This window comes from Panthera pardus, unplaced genomic scaffold (genome assembly GCF_024362965.1).
Source record: "Panthera pardus isolate Hobbes unplaced genomic scaffold, ASM2436296v1 HiC_scaffold_17, whole genome shotgun sequence".
NCBI lineage: Eukaryota > Metazoa > Chordata > Mammalia > Carnivora > Felidae > Panthera > Panthera pardus.
The window spans coordinates 33,132,384-33,144,868 of NW_026526732.1; the positions used below are offsets into that span (position 1 = coordinate 33,132,384).

At 37.1% G+C, this 12,485-nt stretch overlaps 1 protein-coding gene across 2 annotated transcripts in view; it reads left to right on the top strand.

Moving 5' to 3' along the window:
* The first annotated feature begins 630 nt into the window (after positions 1-630).
* Positions 631-12,485, top strand: part of MED23 (mediator complex subunit 23) — a 44,133-nt gene continuing 32,278 nt past the window's right edge. The window contains exons 1-11 of one of the 2 annotated variants that reach the window (XM_019420579.2): positions 631-825; positions 1,167-1,198; positions 1,361-1,448; positions 4,090-4,214; positions 5,219-5,330; positions 7,068-7,166; positions 7,767-7,868; positions 8,455-8,524; positions 10,010-10,122; positions 11,591-11,686; positions 12,232-12,249. In XM_019420579.2, the coding sequence (XP_019276124.1) occupies positions 778-825; positions 1,167-1,198; positions 1,361-1,448; positions 4,090-4,214; positions 5,219-5,330; positions 7,068-7,166; positions 7,767-7,868; positions 8,455-8,524; positions 10,010-10,122; positions 11,591-11,686; positions 12,232-12,249 (903 nt within the window). In that variant the 5' untranslated portion in view covers positions 631-777. The remainder of the gene's footprint in view (positions 826-1,166; positions 1,199-1,360; positions 1,449-4,089; positions 4,215-5,218; positions 5,331-7,067; positions 7,167-7,766; positions 7,869-8,454; positions 8,525-10,009; positions 10,123-11,590; positions 11,687-12,231; positions 12,250-12,485) is intronic. The other variant, XM_019420580.2, reaches the window with a different exon arrangement.

A 12,485-nucleotide genomic window follows, 5' to 3' on the forward strand; every position in this document is an offset into this window, starting at 1 on the left:
TGCCAACCCTTCTCCACCCCTACCCTCACCAAAGAGGCTAGGTATTCAGTAATAGGTAATAAATAACATTTATTATTTTATATGATTATAACTAAAAATGGTAGATATTATTATTTGATTATTCTAATTAAAAATCAGTAATAATGCGTTCACTTATTTTTTCAACCTTTTTTGAAAGCCTGCTATGTGTCACACACTGTGCAAGTCACTGAAGTTACCGTACTTGAGAAGATAAGGTCCCTGTCGTCAAGAAAGGTGTGGTCTCAAATCCAGGCTCCAGAAAGTCAGCAGGTGACAGACATCATGTTCACCTAGGTTGCAGGAGGAGCATTTCTCGCTGGCTGCCATTCCCTGGGCTCCAAGCTTTTTTCCTTCCCAGGAGCCAAAAGCACTAGCCCTGAGCCGGAAGCATCTTCCTCTCCAGCCGGGAGGTGGCGACCTGCAGCAGACGACGCCTCGGGGTACTTAGGTTCAAAGTTCCACTTGGGGGCGCTCTCGTCTGGCTCGCAGGCTGGCCTTCTCCACCGGCGGAACATTTGGCTGGGTCTCTGGTTTCTGCAGGTTTCATAACCCGCACGCACCCGGCACTTCCGGGCTTCCGGGCAGACTCCTGCGGTTTGCTGGGCCTCGAAAGGGGATCCTTTCCGCTGAGCGCTAGAGAAAGCGACTCCTGAGAGCCCAGGTTTCCGGCGGGCGTCTCCGCCCCTCTGCCCCTCAATTCCCGGAGCTCGGGTCTAACCCGGGCCGCTCGCTGGGCGTCCTAGGAAGGCAGGGGCGATGGTCCAAATGGAGACGCAACTGCAGAGCATTTTTGAGGACGTGGTGGTGAGTGGAGCCACCAGGGATAAAGGGCAGTGGCCGGGCGAGGGGGACACTCGGTGGCTGACTCAAGGAACCCGGCCCAGGCAACCTGTCCCCTTCCTCTCCTTTGTTGTGACACCGTGCAGGTCCGCAAGGGTTTAGGAATCTCCAACAGCTGTCAACTTCAAAGTCGCCTTTGAAATCCACAATACCCTTCGTGACAGACCAGGCCGGGATTGTTATTTTGTGTGTGTCTCTGATTGAGTTGATTTGTCCTATGTTACATTGTAGTGTTTTTCTCGAGGTCCCTCCTTTTTTCTTCTTCTTTTGTTTGTTTTACATCGTTTACTTTTTGTTTTTTACAGAAAACGGAAATTATAGAAGAGGCTTTTCCTGGGTGAGTATATATGCATGGCAGATTTTTGTGTTTTTACATGAGTGTATTTTTGTAAGATTTTACTTTGGTTTGTCTTGGAGATATGTAAGATCCATAAGATTCTGGTTATGTTGAATTACCGTTTTAGAACTAGTAGCAAATAATCTGACTTTTGTGTTTTAGAATGTTTATGGACACCCCTGAAGATGAAAAAACAAAACTAATTAGCTGTTTGGGGGCCTTCAGACAGTTTTGGGGTGGTCTTTCTCAGGTGAGCACTGCATTTTTACGACATTCAGCTGATGATTTTTGATGCCTTCTTTTTTACATTATTTTGTTGTTGCTGTTAAGGTATTTCTGGAAAGGGAGAAATAAGTTTGTCAATACTTTTTATTTGTATATTCGGGCTTCCATTTGTTTCCATTTGTATTCTTCTAGTGGAGAACCAGTACTGAGAAGTCAAGTTGATAACAGCACAGTGTGAGATGTCTTTAAAAATCTACCCCATGTTAGATTATATAAAACCATTTTCATCCTATTTTGATTTATTTGGTGCAAGGGAAAAGAGCTGTGGTAGAAGTGTAAAAGATACAAATTTCATTCATTTTCTCAACAAAGGAGCTACAAAGCATTGATACAAAGATACTATGATCAAAGATACTAAAGTAAAGGTACAAAAAAATGCCACAATAAGGATACTATAATAAAGATACTAAGATATTACAATAAAAACGAGGAAAGGAGCAGCAAAACTTAGTAACAAAGAACAGTCACCAGAAAATATGTTCATGAAAAAGACAAAATGTGTGATCCTTAAAGAGCTGCTGTTCCAGTAGTGTATTATCTTCTCATGGTGAATTATTTGTAGGAAAATGAGAACCGTTCCCATTTAAGCCACTGGTGATAAGACTTGCTGCTCAAACATGGGTTACATAATGGCATATATTCTCTTTTTTTTAATTTTTTTTTTTTTATTAGAGACCCTGAGAGGAGGAGAGGGGCAGAGGGACAGAGGGGGAGAAAGAGACAGAGAGAGAGTGTCTTAAGCAGGCTCTGTGCTCAGCACACAGCCCGATGCTAAACTTGATTACTTGACCCTGAGATCATGACCTGAGCCAAAATCAAGAGTCGGATGCTCAACTGACTGAGCCACCCAGGCGCCCCGGCATATATTCATTTAAAAAAAAAAAATGTTTTAATTACTTTCTAATAGGTAATATATTCATATGACTCCAAATGCAAAAGGTACCAAAAAGGGGGACCCTACGAATAGTCTGCCTTCTATCTTTCTTAACTTAATCACCTACTTTTTCATGTCAGCAGCCAGTATCCCCAGTTTGTTGCCTTCTGGAAGTATTTTACACATGTAGAATCAATTTTTATAAAACATTCATATAATGTGTACACTGTTCATTAGCACCTTTTTTCCTCTTACTATTAAATTCTGAAAGTAATTCTACATTAATCCATTGAAAGTTACTTCTGCCTTTCATACAGTAGCATAATCCATTATATGACTGTACCTTCCTTTATTTAACCAGTCTCCTACTGAGTGACATTTAGGTTATTTCTTAGGTTATTTAAACAATACTAAATGAATAACAATACTTTAAACAGTACTAAAATGAATAATATTCTGCATAGGACACTGTGCAGAATAAATTCCTGAAAGTAGTATTGGTAGGTTAGAGGGTATGTCTATTTATAATTTTTATACAGATTGCCTAATAGCTTTTCCTAAGGGTCATACCAGGCAAGGGGAGAATAAGCGTACCTGTTCCCAGCCTCACAGTAGGGTGTTAATGAATGTTTCTTGATGTTTACCAGTCTAAAACAGGAGAAATTATATGTCATCATGGTTTATTTTGCATTTCTCTAATATCGAACATCTTTTCAACATATTTTAATTTTTAAATAATTTATTAAACATTTTATTTTAATTTGGGTTAAGGATGGCCTGTGTGTTCAAGAAGTTTATATTCTAATGGGGGAGCCAGGAAGAAAATAGATATTTCTTTTTTTTTTTTTAACGTTTTTTTTAATTAATTTATTTATTTATTTTTGAGACAGAGACAGAGCATGAACGGGGGAGGGTCAGAGAGAGGGAGACACAGAATCTGAAACAGGCTCCAGGCTCTGAGCTGTCAGCACAGAGCCCGACGCGGGGCTCGAACTCACGGACTGCGAGATCGTGACCTGAGCCGAAGTCGGCTGCTTAACCAACTGAGCCACCCAGGCGCCCCAGAAAATAGATATTTCTAAATCATCATTATATTTTCAACAATAGAAGTGTGTTTGAGGGACAGTAGTAGTGCAGAAGAGGAGGACATGTAGGTCCCTCTTGAGGGTATCCTAGAAGACAAACTGATATGGGTACTACATTTTGGTATCAGGTTATACAAGTCTAGAAATTTGATATGTCATTGGATTCATAATTAGGCTCTTAGGGATTAGATTTCACACAATTCTCATGAGGCTGATATACTGACTCACAGTGGATCCCCACCCCACCCCCCTCCCCCAGCCCAATGACAGGAATGTTTATATCTGCCATTAAGGGCATTGCTTACAATTTCTTACACAGTACACAGTCTTTGTTAGCGCTTTCTACTGACCATGAAAATACTAAGAAAATCTTACTCCCTCTGGCAGTCTCATGTAATAAAAATAGTGGGAATTTAATCTATAGAATTGTATTGATTTTAAGTTTAATATGACTGAAATACTAAATCTGAATTTTTTCATTTTGTCTTTTTTTTTTAATTGTTTTCATTCATGAATGTTTATAGTGGAGTATTTCATTCATAGTCTTGATATACTCCCAGGTATATTAGCTATTTGTTAGCTCTGTATATGGCTATATGTAAAATATCACTTTGGACCTAAAATATAATCATTTTTTAATTTTCCAGGAATCTCATGAACAGTGCATCCAGTGGATTGTTAAATTTATTCATGGCCAGCATAGTCCTAAAAGAATTTCTTTTCTTTATGACTGCTTAGCGATGGCAGTGGAGACTGGTCTCCTTCCACCCAGGTATGTTCACTGATAGAGCAATCCAAAGAGTTTTTTTTTATTAATATTTGGAAATTGATCCAGGTTGTTATAATAGAGTAAAAGAATGAAAAAGGAGGTTAGGCTCAACAAGTAATCCTTCATAAAACGTCAGGTTTTAGTTTCTAGCATATAGTATTCTTAGAATTGTGTACATAAAAGCTCAAAACCCGGCGGGCTTTGCCTTTCAACTCAGGAGCTAGGATCACTTAACTTTTCCTGCACAATGAACTACATGAACACATTGTGACTTAAAACAATAATAACCCTCTTATTAACACTCATGGTTGCAGTGATTGACTGAGTTCAGTAGGCAGTTTTTCTCAGGATCTTGAGATTGCAGTCGGATGGTAGCTATGGCTATAGTTATCACAAAGGTTTCCCCATTCATGTCTGGTGGTTGATGCCTGGCTGTCATCTGAGACTCTAGCTGGGGCTATCATCTGGAATCTACACATGCCCTCTCCTTGTGATCTGGACTTTCTCACAGCATGATGGCACCCAACACAAGCATTCAAAAGAAGGCTAGACAGAAGCTACATTACCTTGCCTTGGATGTCATAAGCGCCCCTTTTGCCATAATCTTAGGCCTGCCCAGATTTTAGGGAAGAGAGTGTAGACCCTTCTCCCACCTCTTCATGGGAGTAGTGTCAGTGTCACACTTTAAAAGAGCGTGTGGGATTGAAAATCTTGTTTCAGTCATCTTGGAAAAATACAATCTACCGCAAACTGATAGATGGTAAGCATTTCATCTATAGTTTCTGGTAGATTTCTGTCTAGCAAGAATATACACAATATTATCGTGTTCAGTTTTGTGTTCTTTCACTTAAGTGAAAAAAATGTACATAATTTTTTAAAGTACGTTTGAAAAGTAATGTTCCTTTCGCAGAAACGCTATGATAAATACACAGAATACACAGACCTTGGCTGTTAGAGAATTTGAAAAAATCTGTTATGTAACTGGAATGGGTATTCTTATTTTCTAGGATGGTTTGTGAATCCCTGATAAACTCTGACACACTGGAATGGGAAAGAACGCAGCTTTGGGCCTTAACATTTAAACTAGTTCGGAAAATAATTGGGGGAGTGGATTACAAGGTATTTTTTCCTAATTATAAAAAGTAATCACTTTCAGACATGATTGATTTTTAGTGTGTAGATCTTAATTTCAGATGGAATAAATGAAATGGAAGCATTTATTTTTTGTTGTATTTCCTAAAGGAACTTAAAATTGCTCAGTGTTTCCCATAGCTTCTCTGCTCTCCTCCCAACATTCTTTTTATTTTTAAATTAAAAAAAAATTTTTTTTAATGTTTATTTATTTTTGACAGAGAGAGAGACAGAGCATGAGCAGGGGAGGGCCAGAGAGAGAGAGGGAGACACAGAATCCGAAGCAGACTCCAGGCTCTGAGCTGTCAGCACAGAGCTCGACGCGGGGCTCGAACTCACGGACCGCGAGATCATGACCTGAGCCGAAGTCGGCCGCTTAACTGACTGAGCCACCCAGGCAGCCCTCTCCTCCCAACATTCTTAAAAATTCCAGTCCTAATATATATGATGAGTAGGAAAGTCACCAGCAGATTCTGTTGCCTTTTCATGTCACAGATCTTACAATGTTGCGCCCCTTTCAAATGAAAGAGCACAGAGCAGGGGCATGTGAAACCATGAAGGGATGTAGTCATCAGCTGCTAAAGGGAGCAAGCCCTGTTTCACCTCTGCTTTGACCTCCTTTGACCATATATGCTTCAGCGCTCTTCTCTTGACCCAGAATAACAGCACACACTCTCACTGTGTCTCGTAATACAACTCAGGGTCTCCCTTGCTGCAAACACCATTCTCCTCCATTCAGACTACCTTTGTTATTGTCCTTTTTGAAAGGATTGCCATTGTCTGACCCTAGGCTTTATCTGTATTATCTGTATTTTCTCTAATCAGAAATGACTTAAACTGCCTAATTATTGATCTGCATCATGATTTCATACAAAATTAATTCTAAGAAACTTTTTTATTTCTTTCTTTCTTTTTTTAATTTTCTCTTTACTTACACTTCACTTTCCTTAGCAGGTTTACTTGGAGTTTTTCTTTCTTCACTTGATCTTAGCCAAAAAGCCGAGAAACAATGGAGTTTTTGCTTTCTAATTTGTAGGATGCCTTATAATTTTTTTTTCTAATTTCTTTCATGTGTATGTTTTGTCTCTTTTTTGCAAGACTGATCACACAGTTTATACTCAATAAATGCATGTTAAATGAAATTTTTTCTCTATATATCTGATTCTGCTCTGAAATAAGGCAACTAGTAATAGATAGGAGATGACCAATTAACAGAATAGCCTTATTGGATAAGTTTGAGTGATTAGGTATGTGATAGATGAGAAGGGGGAGTAAAGTTAGAATACGACAAAGCGAGTAAGCAGAAGGGATCACCTGCCAGAAAATTTAATATTATGGCCCATGTCTCAGAGTGTTTTCGAATTCTATTTAAATACATTTTTGTAAGCTCAAATTAAACTTTTTGGACTCTCATAATAATAGAAAGTGTAGTAATGTTGTGAGGGTCCGAAAAACTTAGCAGAGTGTGGACTGATTTTTATTTGTAAGTGACTTTCTTTGTTCATTCATATTGTAGGACATTCTTTAGAATTCTGTTTTGCAACATGACTCTTCTCTTGGGTTAATGTTAGGGACTTAAATGTTAGCTCTGATTCAGAAAAATTGAAAATGTGACATTGAAGGTAACATTTTTTTCTGATTATGTGATGTTGAAATTTTTAGGTGTTTTAACCTAGCACGGGGGGCACTACTTAGTTTTAACCTATGAGTTTTTTCTTATATCAGGGTGTTCGAGATCTCTTAAAAGTGATTTTGGAGAAAATCTTGACAATTCCCAATACAGTGAGCTCAGCTGTTGTACAGCAGCTTCTAGCAGCAAGAGAGGTAATTTAGGACATGTTTGCAATTCATTGATCATAATCTCAAAAAAGTCTATTTTTATATAGATCTGTGCCTTTAAAACATATGGTAGTTTGTGAACTGTTCCATTTGGGTACTTCTACAAAAATCACTTCTAGTTTTACTGTTTATTATATTTTTATGATATGATTAAAATGTATTTTACTTTTATTGTATTTCTAATGAAAATTTTAATTAAGTCATAGCTTTTAATTATGAAAACAATATAGACTTAAAGTATTTTCAGCTGTTACAAGACCATAGCCTGTGGACCACTGAAAGATCTTTGTGCTTAGTGACTAATGTTGCAAGAGTTGTTACTTTGATCTGTTGCTTTCCTCTTAGAGGCTACCAATATTTAAAGCAAGGTTATTTACTAACATCCATTTCATTGTCCATTAATCTTCATTTTTAGAGATTCTTCACATATAAATGAATTCTTTTATGCTATAGTGTAAGCCCATTAAACCCATAATATCATATCCTTGCTTTTAATATCTTTGTTCTTGTTGCCACTGTTGCATATAAAGGGCTTATCTGTGGAACTAATCAAGAACAATAACATTGTTCTTTTATTTTTCTTAGGTTATAGCATATATCTTGGAGAGAAATGCCTGTCTATTACCAGCCTATTTTGCAGTCACAGAGATCAGGAAACTATATCCTGAGGGAAAACTTCCACACTGGGTAAATCTGATATTTTCTATATTTTTTAATAGAAATTTTAATCAAAAATAGTTATATTAATCTAATTTTTGTGGGTTTTTTTACTTATTTTTTTAAAAATTTACATCCAAATTAGTTAGCATATAGTGCAACAATGATTTCAAGAGTAGATTCCTTAGTGCCCTTACCCATTTAGCCCATCCCCCCTCCCACAACCCCTCCCGTTATATTAATCTAATTTTTGTGTGCTTATTTTCAAAATGGTCACTTTTATCCTGAGATAAAATGTGCTTTTTTTTTTAATCATTATAATGTATTTGTTTTATTTTTCTGCTATCTTCTTGAGACAGTTTCTATATCATGTGTTAAAATATACCAGCTTCATCAAATAGCTAAGGACATGGTGGTATGATTTGGCTTAATTCAGGGACAGATGAACTGGGAAGTAATTCTTTGTAAGGAAGTATAAGAGGACTAACTTTTGAGTCATTTTTATATGCTAGGTATTGTATTAAATCTTAACATATTGTCTCATTTTATATAAATGATGGTTATATTCAGAGCAGTCTTGATTTTATTTTTGTACTTGTTTTTGTTTTGTTTTTAGTTACTTGGAAACTTGGTATCAGACTTTGTGGATACCTTCAGGCCCACAGCAAGGATAAACTCCATTTGTGGTAGGATTATAATTTAAAATACACTAAATAATACCTGGTTTTTAGTCAGCTACTGAACAAAATTTGCAGATGTACCTTACACATGTCCTAGTGGTTTGTTATTTTGATAATTCTGTAGAAGCTTAATAATAGCCATTTCCTTGTTTTCAGGTACTTTTTGTGTTGAGTGTAGGGAGGAAAACACAGGTGTCTGGACTAGGTCTAAGCTTCAGGTGGAATCATTCTAGAAGATGTTTTTCCTGGTGAAAAGAGGGAACTTTTATTAGAGCTAGTAAAGCCCCATGGAATCTCCAGGCAACTAGAAGTCTCATCCGATCTGTCCCTCTGAGGCCATAGTACACAAGACTATCAGGTTCTTTCAGCCCATTCCAATTCACACTTTTGTTCTATACTTCATTTCTTTTGTTTTTCATTTTTTCATGTTTTGTTAGACTCTCGGAATTTTTTAATTTATTTTTTCCTTAGATTGTTCTTTTTGAGAAAAAGAGAGAGAGCAGGGGAGGGGCAGAGAAAGAGAATCTGAAGCAGTCTCCACTATCAGCACTGAGCCTGATGCAGGACTTGATCTCACAACCCTGAGATCATGACCTAAGCTGAAACCAAGAGTAGGACATTTAACTGACTTAGCCACCCAGGCACCCCTCAGAATTTTCTTTTAAAAATAATCATGTGATTTGGCAATTTGTGCAGTGCGCAGCAGTGTTTGGGTATATAGACCATTATTTAGTTGATGACCAAATTTTCAGCACTTCTTGTGAGTCAGGTGCTATTCTAGATTGGAAATACAAAAATAAAGCAAACAGACACTAGACAGGTAGTTCTCAGACGTCTAGCTTTTGTAACTGAGTGGATATTGGTATCATTTAATGAATTCTAGAAGTGGTGCAGATTTGAGAAGCATGATGAGTTCAACTTAAGATGTGTTAAGCTTGAGGTGCCTGTGGGACATCCAAGTGACAATATTCATTAGGCAGTCGGGTATCTGAGTTGATGGTCATATGCTACATCTAAGGCCTCTAGGAACATCATGTGTAAAGTGAATCGTGTTGACCCTAGACTAGAGATCTGTAAACTTTTTCTATAAATGGTGATATAGTAAATATTTTAGGCTTTAGGAGCCATTCAATCTGTTGGAACTACTCAGCTCTGTCATTGTGGTGCAAAAGCATCAGTGTTCCAGTAAGACTTTACAAAAACAGGCAGCAAGCTGCATCTGGCCCACAGATTATAGTTTGCTATCTCTAACCTAGATACTTGGACAAATGTAACATTTTTGAATTTGGAATGTCTGTACAATTGGTCTTCGACCATCTGGACTAAAAATAATCAAAGAAAATTCCCGAAATTTATATCTAACTACAAGCTTTTTACAATCAGTGTCTGATTCAGCCCAGATATTTATTAAATATTCACAGAATGATCAAAGGACCAGGCACTTCTGTGTTCATGTTTACTTAAAAACATTTTTTTTTGTAATACATACAGGCCGCTGCAGCCTTCTGCCAGTTGTAAATAACTCGGGAGCCATTTGTAACTCGTGGAAATTGGATCCTGCAACTCTTCGTTTTCCCTTGAAAGGCCTCTTGCCATATGATAAGGTATGTAGATAAATATAATGGAATTTTCGATCCATCTAACAGCCTTCATCCTGGATTATTTGATGTGTTGTGCTAAATTATCTCTTCATAGGCTGAAGAAGTACATATTTAATGAAAAATGGTTTGTGGTTTATCATGTGATTCTAGTATCCAATTATTCCCTGTGGTTTGTGATATTGTGGATGTTTATGCTCCAGTGGACAAAGCACATAGACTAAGAAAACTGAATCTTTAAGTAGAATCCTTGTTTTTATTCTTCCTTTACAAAGTGAGGACCAAAAATGAATTTGTGTGGTTCTTAAAATTTGAAGAGTGAACCTCTCCTTTGTTAGATTTTTTATTTTTATTTTTTTAAGTTTCTTTAAGTAATCTCTACACCCAACATGGGGCTTGAACTCACAACCCTAAGATCAAGAGTCACATGCTCTTCTGACTGAGCCAGCCAGGTGCCCTGACTTTTGTTAGATTTTTTAAAGAGGGGATGGAAAGGACAAAAGTGAAATAGAGTATTCCCAAAGGAAAAAAATCTATAAGTATCAATAAAATGAAGCATGACATACAGATACAACACTATACTGAAATTTGATAGATTCATTATAGTATGGTTGAAATGGTTACAGAGCAGGGTATGGGGAAGACTAGATATTTTTCATGTAAATGTTTCGTGTCAAAAATGATGTACAGAGCGATTAGGAAACTTGCTCAGAAGTGAGGAGAGTGAATAGTGAAACTAAGGTCACAATTCTGAGTTCTCGGCATATTATTAGTCAGCAAACTTTGGAATGTGAAAGAGTGGTAAACTACATGGAATTTATAGTTACCATGATAGCAATGATATTGAAAATAGATAAATAACTTATGCACTTACTGTATGCCCAGCACTAAGAACTTTTTTGCAATAACCCTTATTCTCGACTATCGTCTTCGTGTCTCCATTATACATATGATGCAACTGAGACAGAGTGGGGTAGCAGTTTGGCTAAGGCCCCTTGTTTAGGAAATGGTAGAGTCAGTATTTGAACTCAGACAATCTGATTCCAGAATCTACACTCTTAACCCCTTTACTATCAAGTCATTTTCCTCCAAATTTGGAAGTGGTGTTTATATTAACACTATGAAAGTGATTGGAAACTGCCTCCATTCCTTTGGTTAGATTTCTGAGCAGAAGATTCTTTCCTTACAGTGATGCTTAAGACTTTCATGTGACTGTAACTGAAGTCATTTCAAAATTTAGCCTCTGTATGACCTTGGGCAAGTCCCTTCATCTCAGTTTTATCACCTATGAAATGAGGGGTGGGGTCAGATTAACTGTAAGCACTAAAATCCTATGATTTTTTTCCACTAGATACTGCCTACTGTATGAAGGTAACAAGTGCCTTTAGTGGATTTTTTTTATCCCAATTTCAAATTATTTGAATTAACATTTACTTTGATCTTGAAGCAATAATTTTTTTTATTTTCTTTAAAGGATCTGTTTGAACCACAGACTGCTTTGTTGAGATATGTATTGGAGCAGCCTTATTCCAGGGATATGGTCTGCAATATGCTAGGTTTAAATAAGCAGGTACTGTACTATGCTGGAAACCTAGTAAATTCTGCATAGAATCTGCACTATTCTTTTCTCTTTTCTTTGCTAGAGCTAACTGAGCAAAACAGTTAAGAACTATTTGGTGATTTTTTTTTTTTAATATGTGGTTTATTAAACAATGAATTGTTCCTATCATTTATATATTGCTTTAAAAATGTTTAAATTAAAAAGGAGATATTTTAAAAGTTGGTTTATTTTGCATTGCTTTTTTTTCTATAAGGCCAGTTTCAAGTATACCTTTTGCCAGAGAAACCTACACATGACTTAACCATAATTTTTGACTTTTTTGTTGTTTGGGTGCCTATTTTTATAACCCTTGGTATCTTCAGCGTGGCCTGGCTGCTGATTTTTTCCCCCCTTTTTGGTGTATGTTTGTTTTTGGTGGTTTAACATGTGGGAGGGTTTGTGCTGACTCTGGGTTCCTTGAGGCTGGCCTCATAGTCACTGTTTTGTCTTTTCTTTTTTTCTTCCTTTATTTTTGTTCTGTCCTGTCTTGTCCTGCCCATCCTCCAATGCTCTAGACCTTGAACATTGCTCAGGTATGTTCACAACCTTACTGTTGTATTGTGACTAACGATACGCTGGCCGCTTTGTAGCCACTGATTCCATTTAGAGAATACATGTATGGTCGGGGCTTGAAATTGGCAGGACCATGCTGAGACCAAGGCCACTAAAACGAATTTCTTCTTGGGATATGAGAGTTGTTTTTGGTGGATTGTTTTTGGTTTTGGTTTTTGGTGTTTGTTTTTTTATATTCTTTTTTTTTCTTTTTTCT